Source organism: Ascaphus truei, unplaced genomic scaffold (assembly GCF_040206685.1).
Source record: "Ascaphus truei isolate aAscTru1 unplaced genomic scaffold, aAscTru1.hap1 HAP1_SCAFFOLD_1343, whole genome shotgun sequence".
Taxonomy (NCBI): domain Eukaryota; kingdom Metazoa; phylum Chordata; class Amphibia; order Anura; family Ascaphidae; genus Ascaphus; species Ascaphus truei.
In genome coordinates this window covers 68,242-89,553 of record NW_027454221.1, presented here as the reverse complement: position 1 = coordinate 89,553, position 21,312 = coordinate 68,242, and the positions used below count along the sequence as shown (strand labels likewise).

At 39.9% G+C, this 21,312-nt stretch overlaps 1 protein-coding gene across 1 annotated transcript; it reads left to right on the top strand.

Moving 5' to 3' along the window:
- The first annotated feature begins 4,727 nt into the window (after positions 1-4,727).
- Positions 4,728-19,293, top strand: LOC142475728 (suppressor of cytokine signaling 5-like). Its single transcript, XM_075581472.1, has 2 exons — positions 4,728-4,958; positions 11,199-19,293. Exon 2 carries the CDS (start codon positions 11,211-11,213, stop codon positions 12,816-12,818), a length of 1,608 nt encoding a protein of 535 aa, XP_075437587.1. The 5' UTR covers positions 4,728-4,958; positions 11,199-11,210; the 3' UTR covers positions 12,819-19,293.
- Positions 19,294-21,312: the final 2,019 nt, after the last annotated feature.

Sequence of the window (21,312 nt, the reverse complement as noted above, 5' to 3'; positions counted from 1 at the left end):
CACGGGTCAGGACATCTGTATACCCGACCGGTTTTGACACGCATTGTCATCAGGTAATTTGTCAGTAATACATCACAAACTGCAAGTCTAGTGGGTTTTCTGTGCGTTGGGGCCTGATCAACACTAACACACTCCAGATCATTGTAAATATTACCTGCACTCCTCACTTTAGAAGTATTCTGTTTGGTAAAAGGATTGGCCTTGCATATATGAAAAATAAAGAACAAATCCTGCACTCCTACTAATTGGGCTACAATATACTAGTGACCTGTTTACATTTAGAATTCTGTGCCAAAGGAATCTTTTGGTTGCATCTTTTGATCAAAACATGTTTCAAGGATCTAGGCCAGCAGTGCGCAAAGTGGGGGGGGGCCGCGATAATCTCTAGGGGGGTGCGGCCGGTTACAGAAGTCCTGCGCTCTTCCCACGGCGTTTAATTGAAATGCCGGGGGAGGTGTGAGGCCTCTGTAACTCTTACCTGGTCTCTGCCCGGTCTTCGGCGACACGTCGCCATGGCAATGCAGCGTCAAATGATGCCGCGGGTCACGTGTCGCCATGGTAACACGCGGCAAATGACGTGGCGGGGTGACGTCACATGACCGGCGACATCATTTGACGCAAAGTTTTAGGAGAGGGGGGCGCAAATGCTGCGGTTTCCGGCAAGGGGGCCGCAGCTCGAATTTTGCGCACCCCTGCCCTAGATCATAACCCCATCTGAATCTACCATTAAATACGATAGAGAAGCTGCTACACTCAAAGTACTTTCACGGTTGCAACTTCAATCTAGATCACTAAATGGGACTCTTTGCCTTCCTAACTTTCACTTTAGCAGCATTTTTAAGCCCACTCTTCATTTTTACCTGTATCAAAAGTATTAAAATATGCAGAAACCGACTTGTCCATTCTTATTACTTAGTGTTGTTCATGTTAAATCCCATTTTATGTCCTTCATGGAGTGAAAACTAATATAATTGGAGGGCATGTAGTAGATTAGTGGTGGCCAATTACATTTTTACTTGGATTAATCTGTTCCCTTTTGTGTTTGCGCTGGTATTATCCCAGTTGCAGCTGGGAGACTTTGATAAATAACCTACTGTAAATCTACAGGTTGCTGGGGATTCTCACACTTCAGGGATTAATCAACTGCACATTAATTAGTGTTTGGGTGAAATTACCAAAAATAGCATGGCACATCTATTATGTACCATGGGGGCTACATGTTATGTTTTTCCTTCCTTTTTTGAGATGCATTTCCTAAAAAAAAAAAAAAAAAAAAAAACTTAACCTGCTCAGATACTTGATAATGAAATCTTCCAGTATTTTTAATTTTTTTTTATTCCAGAGCAAAATTGATTTAAAATTGTGATGTACTTTTTTATGAAAGGCAGTTGTGATATTGAATGCTCCGTTGCTTTGTTACTCTGTTACCACTGTATCACTCAAATCATTGCAAATGTATTTCATGCACACCAGTCACAAACAGAGCTTGTTTTATGCAGAGGAGAGCTATTCTTTGTAACTTCAAAGTGAACCATGTTACTTTGTAAACAGAACGTGAAATTTGTGAGGCCTTTCACCCCCTACAGGGGGTCAAGCAAAGGCAGCGCTGTCAAATGTTTCAGCATTTGTCAAAATCAAATGAATACTAATATCAAGTCGTTTTGCTTGTGTTGCATATTCAGTATGACAATCATTCTAACTCTTTACCACATACTGTGTAACTCTTAATTATTTCAACTTGGTAATTGTTCATATCTACACTGTGTAACAATGCTGCATTCATTCCAAATCCCTTAGAACCGAGGTGGGCAACCCTATCGCCATTCGCCACATGTGGCGAATTGGCAGGCTAAGTGTGGCGAATTTAATACTGATCTAGTCTAGCCCTATATTCCCCCTCCAAGAACTCTGTTCTGTTTCCTGCTCTGCATAGCTATGCAGACCCCATGCGGAGAAGCACTCCGCTGTCAATCTGCCTGTCTCACCCTCACGGCACTGCATTGGGGGGGGGGGGGGAGAGAAGCTGCTCCGTTTCCCTGACTGAACAATTTGTTGGTTCCCTCTGTCCTGTCTCCCCTCCTTGCTTGCTCTGGTAAACTTCCCCCCCTCCTCCACTCAGCTGATTTTTGGTAGCGCTGGTTCCGTCTGTCCTGTCTCTCCTTCTGGCTCAGGTATGTTGGTGTGTGTGTGTGTGTGTGTGTGTGTACACAGATGTAAAAAACACGTGTGTGTGTGTGTGTGTGTATGTATATGTATGTATGTGTGTGTGTGTGTGTATGTATATGTGTGTGTATGTATATATGTGTGTGTGTGTGTGTGTGTGTGTGTGCGTGCGTGCGCGCGCGCGCGCGCATATATATATATATATATATATATATACACACACACACACACACACACACACACACACACACACACACACTGTTGTTTTAAATTTTTGCATGCGCAACAAAATAACTAACTAAATTTTTGCATGGTGTGGCTATTTTGACTTCTAATTCGCCACACCTGTGGCTACATTGAAAAATAGGTTGCCCACCCCTGCCTTAGAAGAAGCCCAACATATTACATACCATTGTATGTGCTCCAATGATTCACAATGTAAGGCCTCGGCCATGTTACCTGCTGGCGCGCTGAGGCTCAGGGAAAGCGGGTGCTTTCCCTGGCCTTAGTCAGCGCGCCATCAGGGGGCGTGTCGGGGGCGGGCCAGTGACGTCATGGAGCTGGTTCGCCCGCGTCAGGGGGCGTGTCGGGGACGGGCCAGTGACGTCATGGAGCTGGTTCGCCCTCATTGGACGAACCGCTCACGTGACCGGCCCTGCGTGCCGGCAAGTGGGGAAATGTAAAATTCTGGTAAGACCTACGCTTCCGCGCTCTTCCCCCTTTTTTTTTTTTTTTTTTTTTAATTTAAACCATTTAATTATCATGAAAAAAAATACAAGAACAGTTGCTGTGTTCCTAATGGACCTAAAGGCAGTTCTGGTTCCAATTGTCCTCACTTCAAGATCAGTTCTTGCTATATATAAATAATGTCCTACTGATTGCAGTGTATTTATTTGGTTCACTGTGTCAATTTAGGAATTTGAGATCTTGAGATCTAAAAAGTCACAGCTGATCTCATGCAGAAAACCTATTTTGTCCAGCAGTCCTGCTTTGATGCTCCTCTTAGTAAAACTCTATAATTTCTTGCAAGAAAATTAGTATTGGGCCCCAGCAATCTATAATTTATCTTTTTAATTTGACATAGTATAATTATCCATGTAGTATCCAAAAGGCATCTGCAAATCGGGGAGCATCTGATTACCAATCCTGGTTTTACATTCACGATAGCAATATATTTTTCCATTGGATAAGTGATATTTATATATATATCTGTGATCAAACGTTATAGACCTGTGTAGGTGATATTACAAACGCACACAATCCCTGCAAGCTCTGAACCCAACACCCACCACACTGTGTCAAAAGGAGTGCTGTTGGGTTTGCAACCAAGCACGCTGCCTAGGGGTCTCACACGACTCCTCTCTCTCAATCTCCTCTCACATTCAAAACGTATCTAAAACCTGACGTTTTTTCCTCCGTAATATTACAAAGATACACCTTTTCCTCTGTTGCTCGACTGCTAAAACTCTGACTCGGGCCCTCATTCTCTCCCATCTCGATAACTGTAACCTCCTGCTGTCCGGCCTTCCTGCCTCTCCCCTAAAATCTGTCTCCGCGTCTCCCCTGCTGAAATCACTCTCCTGGCTTCCTATCAAATCCTGCATCTCGTACTCCATTCTCCTCACTTTTAAAGATTTACACTCTTCTGCCCTTCCTTACATCAGCCCTAATTTCGTGCTTTGCACCATCCCGAATCTTGTGTTCTGCTCAAGGATGTCTGCTCTCTACCCCCTTTGTATCTAGAGCCCTCTGCCGCCTTTTAAACTTTTCTCACTGACTGCCCCACACCTCTGGAATGCCCTTCCCCTCAATACCTGACTAGCACCCTCTCTATCCACCTTTTAAGAACCACCTTAAGACACACTTGCTTAAAGAAGCATATGAGTAGCTCCGTGGCTAATACTATACGCATGATACATAAAGCTTAGTCCCCTGCAGACGCACTTACCAGAATGCCCTCCTACGGCCTCTGTACGTTCTTCCTATCTACCAATTAGATTGTAAACTCTTCGGAGCAGGGAGTCCTCTTCCTAAATGTTACTTTGTCTGAAGCACTTATTCCCATGATCTGTTATTTGTATTTGTTATTTATGATTGTCACGTGTATTACTATTGTAAAGCGCTATGTACACTAATGGCACTATAGAAATAAAGTCATACATACATGAAGTCATACATAATGGCGGTATATAAATAATTACGCATGCATACAACAGAAATTCTCAATGCTACATCCAATGTGACAAATTTATATACCGTATTTTCTCGATTGTAAGACGCCATCGATTTAGCCCTTACAATCGAGGAAAATTACTTTTTCACTCCACGTTTCAGGAGAGGTCCCATGTTAGCAGAGGATAAAGCGGGCAGCAGCGGCATGAGAGGTCCAACGTCTGCAGATGGTTGAAGATGGACAGCGGGCGGGAGTGCGGTGGCGGCGGGACAGGTCCCAAGTCTGCAGTTGAATGAAGGTAAGAAGACAGCAACCTGGCGTGCGGTGGCGGAAAGAGATCATGATAGCAGGAGAGGTGAGCAGGAGTAGAGCGACATTGGGGAACAGCTTGGAGGTGCACACTAACACTGGAAGTTGACCGGTGTCTGACTTCCGGTTACAGTGTGCACCTCCCAAGCCATCCCCTATTCCGCTCTGCTCAGCTCTCCTGCTATTATGATCTCCTGCCTCCGCATGCCCGCCTGCTATCTTATCTTCATTCACCTGCAGACTTGGACCTGTCCTGCCGCACTCCCGCCACCCGCTTCGTCCTCCGCTGACATGGGACCTCTCCTGAATCATGGTAAGTAAAAACGGAGGTTAGTACTGTAGACACTTTTTTTTTTTAATACATAGAGTTTAAGACTTACCCCGATTTCAGACGTGAAAATCGGAAAAAGATGCGTCTTAGAATCGAGGAAATAGGGTAGTTTAAATAATTGTTTGTCTTCTCGTACGTAAGGTTCGTTTTAGTTAACACTCTGGCCAAAGCATTATAAGCCTGCAGCCCTGCAAGGTATGGTCCCTTTGCAGGTCCTAACACTATCTGTGAAAATCCTCATTTACCTCTGCAGAAGAGGGAGAAATGTCTTAAATAGACCAGTATTTCACAGGTGCATGAACTTTAAACCCAGGGAGGAGGGATGACCACCATCCAAACAACTGTTACCAGTTGATATTTTACAAACATAATAATCCCTGCAAACTCTGAACCCAACACCCACCTCCATACTATGTGTATATATGTGATATATTACATACATAAATAAAACATATGATTAATAATAAGTAATTATTTGTCAGCAATCTGGTAAAGTTTGACAGTTGGAACTTGATTTGCTATACTTTCTTATTACTACGGACTTGCCACTTGTAAGGGGGAGGGAAAGAGAAGGCATTCTATATAGTTTTTCAATTTATAGTATAACATAAATCATCTGCATTCTATCCAGTGGCGTGATGCCTTCTTGTACTGAAAGCTCTCACATTGCTTAATCCCCTCTACAACTATTTCACTGATGTTACTACTTCAAAGCCAAGGAGTATGATCAGTGGGAAATGTTTGTTTGTTGTGGCCCAAACTTCCAAGAATCATACAAGTAATAACAGAGGTGTTCATGGTACCAATTTACTCTTACATAACTTTGCAAACTTATTTGTAACCCAATAATATTTGCTGTTTACAGTTAAAGTCTGATATAAATATACATGAATGCAAATATAGGTTTTTTTTCCTTTACTGATGCACACCTTGCTTCGAGTGTCATTCATTTAATGCCTTCACGAAGAGGTCATTAAAGCATTTTTATTAGTATCTTTCTTATCAGTAAATTAAGTAGAATCCAACATGCACAAAAAAAAGTGAAACCAGTGGTTTTCATGAGAATATGTACAGTAGAACATGATCTATTAAGAGGCATATTTTTCTTGGTAGTATTCGCTACTTGCCGGTCAGATGTATTCTGTCTTCTCACCATGCCTCCCTTACAAAGGTTTCTTATTAAACAATTGACACCAGGTAAGACATTGGTTAAACAGAATTTATATCACTCTCAATTTAATTGGTGTTGGGCAACTACCATTTAACAAGTAAAAATGTAGCTACAACGGTGGTTTAAGGCATAAAAGATAGACTTTTATATTCATTGCAAACTATACAAATCTACAGTGGATTTTTTTTTTTTTTGTTTGTTTTTTAATATAGGGAGAGAGGGATCTGGTTAATTATCTACTACTTAATCTACCCCCCTCTAGCCACCAAAATATACATGTCCCACTGTTCTTGAAGACAGGCATGTTTTAAAACTTATTTTTTTCCCTCCTATCTCTTAGGATCTTTACGTTCCAGCCTCCTCATTCACAATACCACCTTTCCAACTATGCTAAACCCTCCATGCCCGAAATTTATATTAAAAAATAAACAAATAAAGAGCCTTTGCAGCAAACCTACATTAGAAAGTCGGTCTTGAATAAACTAGTTTAGCCTTTAAAAAAAAAAAAAAAAGATGCTGTGAAGGCTTGGACATATGAATGATGCTTATTTTGGTCATGATTTTTTTTTTTTGGAAGGTTTTAGAGCAAGTAGGCATTTTCTGTTCATACAAATTCAGTCACTTATCCGTATTTGAATAAGTAAGATCTACACACTACATTTTGCTTAACCAGATGTGATGTAAATGGCTATATTGGAAAACAAAATATGCAGCTTTTAGCCAACATCCACAAGAAAGTGTGTGTGTGTGTGTGTGTGTGTGTGTGTGTGTGTGTGTGTGTGTGTGTGTGTGTGTGTGTGTGTGTGTGTGTGTGTGTGTGTGTGTGTGTGTGTGTGTGTGTGTGTGTTATACATATATAAAAAAAAATTTTTTAACGTGGAATGAGGTAGTGATGCCCTATTTTTAGCGGTTTCAAGCCAAGAAAACCGAGGAAGTTAAACAGCAATTCTTTTACTTGAGCATGTTTCTGTTATTTTTGGAAAGGGCTAGTCAGGAGCATTTTTCAATTCAAGAAAAAAATGTAAGCGAGTTTAAGCTACATATCCATTCCATGAAAAATGTATTTCGATTTTGTTTTCACTTTTTTTCTTCTTAAGGCAAATAAGTGCGTTTTATCCCTTTTATTGTCAGCGGTAAACCTGACAAAACATGCACCAATTGATTTCTACTTTTATATTTTAGATTATCCATTAAAATAGTAGTAATAACAATTTACCTCAAAGAAAAATGGAAAGCAATTTGATGAAATCAAAGTTTTATCACAAGTGAAGGAACTATAATTCTGACACACAGATTTTTCTCAAAGTAACTTCACTTTTAATAGTGAAAAACGGAAAGTTAATCCCTGCGCTTCTGCCTAATGGGTTAACAATATATGTGAAATAAATATATATACATGATGTGCAAATCTATTGAGATAAAGGAGACTTTTAGTTACATCCTTTGATCAAATAATGCCCAAGCCTGCCACCAAACGCCAAGGTAAGTCTCATAGGCAGGTCCCTACACTGACTGCAACTAGTGTTATGTGAAAATGCCCCAAATGGGGTTACAATGTCCAAGCATGTGCTTATATATCTAGTGCAGTTAAAAACTGGTTAATACCAGTGAGAACACTTACATGTGAAGTGAATGGTGGTAATCCAGGGACCATACTGAGAAAATACCTAGAAAAGGGAGGAGTTAGTCTCCCACAAGTTGCTTATATATGGACTTGCAGGCAATTAGGCCAATTATATTTACACCTTAATAGTGGGGCCCCCATAGGAGCGTGCAGCTAAGAATTAATATCGGCCTAACAGAAATGCAAAACAAATATATGATCACCTGCGCTCCATCCATGTAAGGAGCATGCAGCTAGGTGAAAAAATTGGCCATACAATCACAAGTGAAGGAACAATAATTCTGACACACAGATTTTTCTCAAAGTAACTTCACTTTTAATAGCCTCACTATATAATACAGGTGTAGTACAGCCTTGTTCTTTGAATATCTTGCCCAGTTCACACAGCGCTTTTCTGTGAAGTTCCTATTGAACATTGGAGCTATAGCTATTATACTTTCTCTAACACACCACACCCACAGCCTAAAAACAGTCCCAGCCAATCAGGTTGATTTGTTATGCGATGTCAGCGATTATTCCTTGCAGTGTCAGCATACAAACTTGTAGATGTTGCTGTTGACCATAAAATTAACCTCCATTATTTATCTGTGCCATGATCAGGAGGATACTCCTTGCATAATCCCTGGACCAAGATTTTATCTCAACATGTTATCTTTGAAAGGCACATTGTATATCTCCTGGGCCTCTCCTGCTTAGGCCGCGCTTACAGTGCCAGCGACGTCGCCCGAAAACAAATGCATTGTCGCCACTGCGTGCACTTATAGTAAGCGCGACGTGGAGATGCGATTTTTCTTTTTAAGCTGGCAATATTTGATTTTTATGGGGCTGTCGCCTCATGTGACAGCCCCTGAACCAATCAATGGCCTGGTTGCCCGCACTATACGTGCGGCCTTATCTTGAAGAATCCTGTAGCATGACTTCTCCTTTTCTTGCAAGAGAAACAGCGGAAATGTCAAGAATACAAAGTTGGCAATAGATTTAGCAGAAAATTGTCACATGGATCCAATCCTGTATTACAGACAGACATATTTCTTACATAGTGGAATTAACTACAGATCATAGCTATGGCTTTAAAGAGGAACCCCCACATTTGGGGGGTGTGGGGGAGCATGTCTGAACCCAATCTTCTAAAGCTGATGTTATTTCTGGGAGAAACCCCTGAACACAAATATTGAACGATTGTCCTCTTCCAGTATGGCTTCTGTACAGCTTCCATTTTAAATTCCTTTGCATACTAGTTTGTGGACAGGTTGAGGTTCTGGATAGTAGTTGCTGCATTGAATAAGACAGAAAAGAGTGTTTCTTAAGGGCATGCAAGCATATTATTCTCAATGAGTGGTAGCCTTGATCTTGAAATGGTGCAGAAAAGGAAGGCCGCCTTTTTTTTGTTTATTGGTTTTTGAAACCGGTTATTTTTTTAAATGTTTTGAACAATTTTATAATGCAGAGTTAATTTGATTGTGGAAAAAAAGCAAACAGTTAAGGTTTCTGCGCTCGTGCTGTCGTTAAAAGTTGATTAGAAATAATCAGTTTGCAGCTGCACGTGTGGAACCACTCCTCCAAAAAGCTCCTATAATTAAGAACTCCCAAAACAACAAATCAATGCACACAGAGCACACCACGGATTAGATAGAGAATGAGTGGCTCAGTGAGTAAAGACACTGCCTCTGGGAAACCTGGTTCAATTCCCGGTGTCGGCTCCTTGTGACCTTGGGCAAGTCACTGTATCTCCCTGTGCCCCAGGCACCAAAAACATACATTGTAAGCTCCACGGGGCAGGGACCTGTGCCTGCAAAAATGTCTCTAAAGCGCTACGTAAAACTAGCAGCGCTATACAAGAACATATTATTATTATTATTATTATTATAATATTTTAATACAATAAATATCTTGTCCAAAGACCACAAAAAATATCACAAATTATATACACGATACAATAATAAACTAAAAAACCATAAAACACTTAACATGAAATATAATAAGACAATCCCACACAGGTGGGGGGAAAAACCAAAGTTACTCAAAAAACAGTCACAGTGAGTTCTATGGAAAACTTGATATATAAACACAAGGGGAATGGATACTAGCCACAAGCGGCAGAGTGTTGCCTGTGTGAACGCGAAAAAAGTCCGGACAGCGCCCTGCAGATCTCTCCTCCGCTAGCACTTCCTCGCAGTTCACTTCCAGCCAATGTGTGAATGCACAGAGCAACCATCCGTGACCTCGACACGTTTTGGCAACTACGTGCTTCGTCAGGAGATCACGTTAAGTGACGTCGCACGTAGTTGTGAGGTCTTTTTTCTGACTTGTTTCGCGTTCACACAGACAACCCGCTGCTGCTTGTGGTTAGTATCCATTCCCCTCATTGTGTTTATATATCAAGTTTTCCATAGAACTCTCACTGTGACTGTTTTTTGAGTAAACTTTGGTATTCACGTGCCCTGTCGTTGTGCTTCTAATAGAGCTAACTTTGGGGTTTTCCCCCACCTGTGTGAGATTGTCTTATATTTCATGTAAAGTTTTATGGTATATTAGTTTATTATTGTATCGTGTATATCCTTTATTGTGATATTTTTTGTTGTCTTCGGACCAGATATTTATTGCATTAAAATATTATTTTATATCAAATCCGTGGTGCGCTCTCTGCGTGCATAGTTTTCTTTTAATTTGATTGTGATGTAATGAGATCCCAGTTTGCATAGCTCTTGGACTTTGGCATGTTTCAGCAGTATATTCCCTAACATTGCAACCTGCATTTTTTTGCTCTATGCAGAACTTTTTTGATATGGACTGTTTGGTTTGGTTTTATTACCCAGTGTCAGTGCAGAAATCAAAACTGCTCTTTTTGTCAGATGTACAATGTTGTCTAGATATTTGTAAAAATTTTTTTAACAGTGTTATTTTTATCTGCTGAAAAACATACCTTTCTAGTTGCCAGTGTTTCTGCTCCCATTTAGGAAATAAAAATGGGCGCTAAATGGGCATTGGTCCCTCGGGCCAATGGAAGCCACATTGAGGGATGATGTTACGGCTTCCTATTCGATGACATAAGTAGCCATCCTTAGGATTTCTAGGAAATGTAACTAAAATGGCTAAAACTAAAGTATCTCAGGGGGTCTCCGTAGCCAACTATAATTAGCTCAATAGTCTACACCCTGCCCCTCCCTCCCTCCAGGCTATAAATGAAACCAGACATTGATGCTTTCAAGTTCTACATTGCATTTTAAGGCACAATTAAGTTTTTAATTAAGTGACCCAAACATGGCAAATTCAAAGCTTTTGCAATGACGAGTGTCAATTTTATGATTTGTAGATCTGATTTTACATTTGCCAGTTTTTTCTCCTGTCATAAAACGGCACACATAATTAAATAAATCCCTACTCTTTGGCTATGTAACATATTTTTTTTTTCTTTGCTCATTTCTAGGTAAATTGATCAATGGATAAAGTTGGAAAGATGTGGAACACTTTCAAATACCGGTGTCAGAATCTCTTCAGTCATGAGGAAGATGGGAGCCAAAATGACATTGTAGATGTTAATGCCAACAGGTGTTTAAGTGGGAGTGATAAAAATGTCGCTGATCAGACTTCCATGCAATCAATTAGCCCTCTGCAAGAGAACATTTCCTCTGACTTGAGCTTGAGTCCCTGCAATAGTTTGAGCAGGAGAAATCAAAATTGTGTTACTGAAATGCCTCAACTTGTTGAGATTAGCATTGAAAAGGACAGTGATTTGGGTCGGAGTGCAGCAACCCGCCTAGCTCGCAGAGACTCGTACACTCGTCATGCACCGTGGGGGGGAAAGAAAAAACATTCTTGCTCCACAAAAACTCAAGACTCTCTTGATCCTGATAAAAAAATCAATAGGACGAGGAGTGGCCTACAACGGAGAGAGAGAAGACATGGTGTAAGTTTAGTCCATGACATGGAAACTGTGTCCAGTAGGGCTGTAGGTAGTCGCAGTTTACGGCAGCGGTTAAATGAGACTGTTGGCTTGTGTTTTCCAATTAGAACATATAACAGGCCGTCAAAACCCCTCTTTTCTAATAAGCGGAAGATTCATCTCTCTGAGCTAATGCTTGAAAAATGTCCTTTCCCTGTTGGATCAGACCTGGCCCAAAAATGGCATCTGATTAAACAGCACACAGCACCTGTCAGCCCACATTCAAGTATTTTGGATACATTTGATCAATCTTTGATTTCTACTGAAGATGAAGAAGATAGATTACGTGAGAGACGTAGACTTAGTATTGAAGAAGGTGTAGACCCTCCCCCAAATGCCCAAATCCATACATTTGAAGCTACAGCACAAGTCAACCCTGTATATAAGCTTGGACCAAAATTAGCACCTGGCATGGCTGACATGTCTGGGGACAGTAGTGCAGTGTCACAAGGTGGGTGTGAGTCTGAAGAAGATACCACAACTCTCTGTTTGCAGTCACGAAGACAGAAGCAACGTCAGGTATCAGGAGACAGCCATACTCAAACGAATAGACAGGGGGCCTGGAAAGTGCATACTCAGATTGATTATATTCACTGCCTTGTACCTGACTTGATCGAAATAACAAGCAACCCCTGTTACTGGGGTGTCATGGACCGTTATGAGGCAGAAGCTCTCTTAGAAGGCAGGCCAGAAGGCACATTTTTGCTCAGGGACTCTGCACAAGAGGACTACCTATTCTCTGTGAGCTTCCGTCGTTACAGTCGATCTTTGCATGCTCGCATTGAGCAGTGGAATCATAATTTCAGTTTTGATGCTCATGACCCATGTGTGTTTCACTCATCTACTGTTACAGGGCTTTTAGAACATTATAAAGATCCTAGCTCTTGCATGTTTTTCGAACCTTTGCTTACTGTACCCTTAAATAGAACTTTTCCTTTCAGTCTACAGTATATCTGCCGGGCAGTAATCTGCAGGTCTACCACATATGATGGCATTGATGTACTCCCTCTACCATCCATGTTACAAGACTTCCTTAAGGAATATCATTATAAACAAAAAGTCAGAGTGCGATGGTTGGAAAGGGAACCCATTAAGTCAAAATAAAAAGGAAATGCATTGGTGTTCTCCTGTTCCTTACCGTCTAATACTTAACCTCATAGACTTAGCATATGCTTTGTGTATCAGTTTAGAAAGCACATGTATTTAGAGTTACTACAGTATCACTCTTCAAGCTTTAAGTGTTTGAATAAATGATATGCTGCCTGTAAGGAAGAAAATTGTGCAGTGTCTGGAAACAATGTGCAGAACATTAAACTGCATGTTCTCATGAATGCCTACACTAAAATATTGTACTAATGATTGCATTTCTTTCCTTTTTTAAATCTGTAGTGGCAAATGAAGTACTAGGAGGGGCTTTTTTTTTAATCACAAAACATATACACAAATGTGCAGTAGATTTCAAGTACTTGTTGAATGCAAATGTTTGCGTATAACTTGAGTGTTTCTCCCATAACATAGAAAGTCCCAGATTTCCTACAAGTGGCACTAGGTAAACTGTTCATGTCTCACAGTAACCCCGTTGAGTATGAATTTGCATTTTTATGAAGCTGAAATTGCTAGGATCCAGTTATGTCTGAGTAATTAGCAATATGAGTTATTTCGTTAAATATTAAGAAAATCAAGCTATTCAATTGGTGCTTTAAGCTCAGTTGATTTGAATAACTGATTTTGAAGGTGAACGTTTTGTAAAGGATTTTATATAAAGATTTAATCAATTGGTATTTTCAGTTAATAAATTATTGCCAGAAACTGGTAATTTAAAATAGATTTGTTGTAAAATGTGGGTTTTATGTTGCAATAAGCCGGTCAATTTACACCATCAGGATTGGCCTTACAGGTGACTAGCAAAATTGTTTATTTCCATTTATGTCCATTTTTGAGTGACTATGAGAAATGTGGGCTAATGCAAGAAATCTGTGTGTAATTATGCTTTAAACACAAGTGAATGTGGTGAGCTCTGAAACTCCACTTTTTTACTTTTCACTTTTCCATGTTCTCCATTTTTTATTTGACACACAGTGACCGAATTTACACTTTTTGCTACATGCCGACAAATAGTTTGAATTTTGGAGAGAAATATCACTCAGTGTTCTTATTTTTTTTTTTTTTGCCTGTAGTTTCAAGTAATATGATGGGGCAATGTGCTGAGGCCACAAATCTACTATGTGAGACTGAACTTAATACGGAAAACATTTCTCCCAGTTAAAACATACCCTCCGATGACTGACAAAGTTGCCAAAAATTGTTGTAGGTTACCAAACACAATTGGTCTTCCAACTAATATACAGTATATGGGTTATAGTGCTTTAGTATTTGGTTATAAAAACATGTCCTCGCGTTGGCATGATATACAGATTTCTTGCAATAGTTGAGATTTTGGCTGTGCTTTTTTTACACACCCACTAAGAATGACCCTGACTTTTTTTTTTTTCCCCAGTTCTACCTGATAAAATATTTAGGGTGGATCTGTCTTTCACCTTATGAAAAATCTGAAACCTAATTCCATAGGTTTTTAAAGTACTGTACATTATTTGTAATTGTAAATATTTTTTAAGACTGCATTAGCACTTTAATATTGAACCCCTTCAATTCTGAATGGGGTTAATATTGTACTCTGCTACTGTCTGAAAAGAGGCAAAGATGTACAATCAGGAGTAGCTTTGGACAGTATTGAAAATGCTCTCTGGTGGAGCATTCTAAAATGTTAATGTTGAGTTTTATTCATGTATGTTTTTGTCTGAGCATGGGTGCTACCTCGTTCCTTAACCAACTGCTACAAGATATTCATACCTGCATCCTTCTATGGATTTTACAGGAAGAGGTAGTGAACCCTTTAACTGCAATTCTAAGACCTTACATCTATATGCATAACTACTCCCTACTGTAAGTGTTTCTGCTTCCTGTGCCTTGTATAATTTTGTTTTAATTTTATTCCCTTAAATGCGATGTCTATTGTTCTCATGTATGGGCTTTGCTGTAGAAGTCTGCACGATTGCGATAACCGACCTCTTTCTTTAATGAGATTTCAGACGACTAAGATAATTAATGAATGCAGAAGTTGTGTATGGTTCTAACCAATGCCTATACCTGTTCTTTTCTCATTTCATTGCTCACAACAGACAGTTTTACAGCTGTAAAGCCATTTCACTAAACCATTTGAAAAGCTTACCTGATTATGAAGAGATGTGTATTTTTTCCCAATGATCTGGAACTTCAGAAAATGTGAGATCAAAAGGAAACGGTGATGAATTTATTCAGTACTGGTTAAACTTGAAATGCTATGCTCTGTACTGCATTGCAGGTACCTTTTTTTTTTTGTGCTGAAGGGGTTACATTTTCAATCCTGGTGGCTGTTTATATTGAATTACACATACATTGTGGGCATTTGCAGAATTGTAATTATTAAGCAACCATCCCAGAAGTTAGATCGTCTGAAGATGATTAAATATGGCAATAATGCTGTGACTGGAAATGGCATTAACACAACATGATATAAACTACCATACATGGGATTTTTACATTTGTTTGTCTCTTCTATTTTAGAACAAGTGACTGACTTAAAGCAGCAACCCCATCCCCCAATTTTATTTTTTATTGGCTTGCCTAAACCAGGGAGAAGGAGGGGTTATGTTCTTCTCTGACGACCACCTGCTTCCCAAGATATTTGTCATTATTGTGTGTTTGACACAAAACTACAATGATGGTCATAAATATAAAGTCAAACGGCCACCTACCGAAGGCGTTGCAATTTACTATTGGCCACCAGTGCGAGCCCTGACATTGCAGCCATTTTGTCTCCAATGGACAGGAATAGCTGCTTGTCTAACGGAAGTCGTGGGGTCACCTGAGGGTTCACGCTGTCTAAAAAAATAAAATAAACGGCAGTCCATGCTGCTCGAGCTCAAGTTCTGTAATCTAGATATGTAATATGTTACCCCCAAACCAGAAGTTATTTGGGTTGTCCAGACATACCATGTCTCTTGCTCTTAAGATCTATTGCTGGCTCATCCCAATTTATTTTTTTCAAGGCTTTATAGTACTGAAGAGTCTCATGTACATTGCAATCCTATGGTCATCATAGATTAGGCCTGCACAACTCCAGTCTTCGAGGGCCGCAAACAGGCCAGGTTTTCAGGATATCTCTACTTCAGCACAGCTGGCTCAATTAATGGCTCAGTCATACTGAGCCACTTATTGAGCCAGCTGTGCTGAAGGGATAGCCTGAAAACCTGACCTGTTTGCGGCCCCCGAGGACTGGAGTTGTGCAGGCCTGTCATAGATCATGTATAAAGCTTGTCATGCACATTTTCACTGGAGTGAAACGGTTAAAATCTGTTTGACCAAGAATCCAGCAACAGCATTGCTACTTAATTTGCAAATCCACAATATAAATATAAACTGTCCAAAGCTTCCAATTTCTACCAAAGTGTAGTCTGTTTTTTTGTTTATTACATTACCCGTGCGTGCTGGGAGCCACAATCACGTTTAAGGTCCCCTAATGGGTAATTTTCCCATTCATTCATATACCAAAGTATTTTAAGCTTACTAGGGCGTTATATGCAATTGTGCTGGAACAATGATATTTAAGTGTGCACTTTAATTGCCATGATACAAAAGTGGAACATTGACATTATGGAGATCATACAGTTTTAAGGGAAATGGTCTGGGTTTTTTTCTTTCTAAATATGCAGCCTCCCTGATTACTAACCCCTTCACTAACACACTGCAATGTATGATATATAAGTAACTGTTAGGAGGTTGATTGCTGAAAATGTTAGATATAGGTCTCAACGCTTCATTTATCATGGATTATAAAGATTTGAGTATTTGTAATGGAAGTATATGTGAACATGTAAATACTTCTAAGATTTAGATAAACATGTATACGTGCTAGTATCAAATGTGTACAGTATGTTCCGATATTGTGAGTGTACAGTACATAGAAACATTTAAGTTCAAAGTATAAAGAGTGCTATATGTAAATGTAGCTGCTTACAAAAAAAAAAGAATAATAATAAAAGAAATTCACCAGCATGAAATTGCACCAGATCTGTATACTTTGTGTCTATGCATTTATTCCAGTGAAATTGCCACACTTTGACATATTAATGTGCTGGTGTGAAGCCCCACCCACGTTTGTCCCAAAACAGGGAACGGTCTTTCCTTTGTTTCATTTGGCTGCCAGACATGTGACCTCTGTAGTAAATGGTTACGCCTTCATTAATTGCTGTTTGCAGTGTTGAGGAGCTGTCCATTTCAAATTGCTAGTAAAGACTGCTCACATGTTTTTCTTTTCTTTTTTTCTTTTCCTCTTTAATTGTTAGGCAGACTCTTCTCTGATTATGCTAAATGGGAAATAGCTCTCTATTTTGGTCTTGTGTTTTTTTTTTTTTTTTTTTAATTCTTGAACTGTTCTTTTAGAAAAGTTAGACTGCTTAGAAGTTGATATTAACTGCATTACATGTTGTGCTATGAAAAAATAGCATTAGTTTCCAAATTCTTTGAAATTACATTGGTTAAATAGTTGTATAGTATTGGCTTAAATATTTGGAAAATGACTGACCAGCTACAAATTGACACATTTGTCTTCACTTTATAGCCAATATCCGTCAAAGAAAGTAAAGTACTAAACTCAATATGTTTGTGAAAAACATTCCTAAATGCACAAAACAAGGCATTTTGTTCCTTTATCATTTTTTTAATTAAAAGTTAAAACCAAGCTTCTCCTCAAGCTTGTGAATCTCTCCACCATTTGGGTTCCAGTTGACATTAAACCGTGAGATGCAATCATGATTAACGGAGGTCTTTCAAAGTAGTTGTTGCATTTGAGGAGACCTACAATTGGACAACTTTCACAAGTTCAAAATAATTTTCCTTTCTCCCTATAAGTTCATTGCAAAAAATGTACAGGGGAACATCCAATAAGCAACTATTAAATTCAATAAATTAGGTTCTAGTATCCAAGTTAAAGCAATCTCCTTATCAACGATATAGGCAGGCAGTGTCATATTCCTATGAAATCAAAAAATAATTAATCACAATAACCGGTGGACACCGACCGGTGATGTAGGCCATACATTTTTGAACACTTCCTGAAAATATTCCATGTGCTTCAATACACTGAACAGAATTTCACTGGAGAGAAATTAGTGCAAAACATATAGTCCTAATCTCCAGATCAGCAAAAAAAAGCATGACAGTGCAACAAACTGGAATGTAACTTGTCAATCTTTTTATAAGTAGGAGCAACTGAGAGCATAATAGGTTTTGAAGCGCTATAATTACCACTGCTCTTTCACTGCATACTTACTATCTTCCAATGACCCAAGTATCCCCTGATTTAATATGGCCCTGTTCAAGGTCACTGCTAATCTACCAAAGCCAACATAGTAGTTCTGTAAAGTAGGAGGCAGAATCTAAACTTTAACCATATTTGGCGATTTTAAAAAAATCCCACTCTTTTGATTTGTGGAAGTTAAACTTGTGTGTGCCTTTTGTTGTTTGTCTTTATAAACTCCACTCTCTCATGGGGTCCTCATGATCTTGTGGGATGCTAGTTTTACCGTTTCATGTCACACTTCCTTCCCACCCACCCCCTGCTTATGATTGGTCTCTCACCTGATGGAACTGGTACAAAGAACAGCAATGCCCTCCACTGCTAGATAGGCCTACCGGCCCTTCAAGCTGTAAAGAACTATAGGAATGTCATTCATTTTCCTTAGTTTATACTTAAAATTGAATGTAATTATTTGGTTCACAAGCACAAGATATCTTTACCAAGTGATTGGTGAATATAAATGGTTAGGTGTTAAATTACTGGGCCAGAATGTTGTTTTAATAGACCATGTGTATATATATTTCTAGAAATTGCTAGGTGTTGGAAGATGATTCTAATTCAAAGCATTAGGATATAGGAATGTACAATGGGTCTCTACTTCTATGACTTTGTGATCCTCCTTATTGCTCCCCTGAACATGGTAAAAGTAATGTACCTTTTTCAAAGGGCATGCTAAATGGCAGCTGTTTTTAAATTGCATTTCTTGGTTACAATCTGATTTTGCGTTCTTTTCATAATACAATTATGTGAACTGTCTCATCTGTTACAAACAGAAAATACGTTAGACCTGGCACCATCACAAAGTTGATGCTTCCAATGCCTTATACAGAACATTGGTGCAATTTCTGTCATTTATTGCTTATTTTGCAATGCAAATGTTAAAGTACAATTTTACTCTTACACCAAGTTACATGTTTCACTTCTAATCTTAACATTTTTTTTTGTTGACAATATAAAAGTAATAATTTGATCTAATTTTTTTTCTTCCTTGTACAATCTTTTCAGTTTTGTTAAACATGTCCACTTTTTTCAGTTTTTATAGTGAAACCTGGTGAATATCATATAGCTCTGAAGTTAACTTTTTAGAGAGGTCACAATTTATTTTACTCAAAAGCTGACATTCTTGGTGCTTATCCATTATCCTGTCTTAAATCTTAATAAATATCTAATTCTGTACCTGTTTCTAGTTGTTTTGTGTGTTCTTGTTATCAAACAATTTTTCTTGCATCTTTTTAGAAAGCTATAGACCTATAGAAAGTTGACGCCCCACTCACCACCCACAGTAGAAATACTGAGTAGGGTGGGATTAAAAATAAATGCCATTTCTTTTACTTTCAAAGCTAAAATATTTCTGGGAACAGAGCACTCGCCAACCAGCACAAAATGTGTACCATCCATACCATCTAGGAAATAAAACAAAAAACAAAAGGATGAGCCGAAACGTTGAGCAATTATGTTCATGTTTTGCAGATCGGGGTGCTTTCCCCCCCCCCCCCCCCCCCTTCCCCATTTATTTCTATATTGCAAAAGGTGCCAGTACCCGGCCTCTTATCTTCTCCTGCTCCTCATCTTTGCGTTGTCATGTGATGTCACGTTCTCACGGCAACGCAGCGCCATGTGACGGCGTGTTGACACGTCGTTACAACAAGATGCCGACAGAGATGAGCAGGTAAGAGCAAACTGTGCCGTTACGCAATAAGGTCTCCAGTGCCTGCTGTGGCGTGCGCTGCAGGGACGAGCCGTGCCCGCTACCGGCCTTGGCCGCCGCGTTGCGCAAGCAGATTTCTCTGAAGATGAAAATTCTGTTAAGGACTTGCAACGGAGTGCTGGGCACCCCCCCCCCCACTCTGGCAGTTCAGCCAATGATTACGAACCTGCCGGGTGACTTCAGGGCAACGCCTCCCCTCCTGTTTTCCCCCCCTGCAGCTCACCGCAGACCGGGGATCACAGCTGCACACGCCACCAGCTTGGCAGGCGCGCGTGCAGAGCAGACACCGGGGCCTCCGCCTAACACGTGTTACACACGCTTCTAAGGTACCCCAGACCAACTGATTCCCCATTAAGTAGCAACGCTCCTCAGGAAAAGGTGGGCCCTGATTGTACAGCCCATCCCAGAAGGTAGCAAGTTGGTTGGGCCCAATGATCACAAAATAATCCTATTGTCTGCAAACTATCTCCCAAGGGTATGTTCTAGATTTTAGAAGTCAAAAAAGAGACATTTTGATGTCCGTAATACCAAGTCAGCTGAAAAAAAGCCAAAGCCTTGTCCTCTGCCATACAAGCTTTGCCGGACAACACCGCTAGAACATTGGTACCAAAATCGTAATATACTCAATTGTATTCCTAGTTCGCAGGCTGACTGTTTTGAATCAACAAATGTTGTAGTATTTGTCATTTCGAGAGAGACCCTAAAATGTGTAATTGGGTTGGTGGAATGTTTTCTAGCATCTATAGACCTGAAAGATGCATGCCATTAATGGTATCCAATCAAAAGTTTATACGCTTTGTAAAGGAAATCGGCATTTCCAATTCAAATGCCTACCATTCAGCATATAAACAGTGTTTAGGGTCTTCTCAAAGTTACTGGTAGTAGTAGCAGCCTATATCGGTCCAAAAGAGATTACCATCCTCCTAGATCTAGACCAGTGGTTTTCAACCTTTTATTTTTTGGTTAGGGAACCCCAGAATTCGATTGTGAAATTCTGGGTAACTCCAACCCTTGCTCTCCCTCCTGTCAGCCACTTCCGGCGCTGACCAGAGCAGACTGTGAGAGGAAGTATAGCAGTGACCGGGTGGGCCGCCGAGTCACTGCTATGTGGGGGTGCTGCCGGACATGGGATTGCATGGGAGAGTTGTCCCAGCTCACCCCCCTGGTGACCGTGGAAACCCAGTTGAAAATCACTGATCTAGACAATAACCAGGTGGTATAGTCCACAGAAAAGGAAGCCTTGGATCATGTAAAGATGGTCCAAAAAAAATTTGATAGTGTGACTTGCTCATAAAGTATAAGAAAAGCAATTTAGTACCAACGAAAAAAGATGCTTCCATTTTGGCAAAAAAAAATTAAGTGTTTTATCTCTCATAAGACTAGCAAATTATTTGGTGCGTCAACAGATTCAGACGGACCAATCCTTCGAGTCTGGCTTTCATGAGGCTAATAGTCCTATTCTGTTTCCTGAGCTAGACTTCATCTCTATTCTC

Excerpts from the sequence above, each read along its gene's own strand:
- LOC142475728 (XM_075581472.1), top strand. The coding sequence starts at position 11,211 with ATGGATAAAGTTGGAAAGATGTGGAACACTTTCAAATACCGGTGTCAG.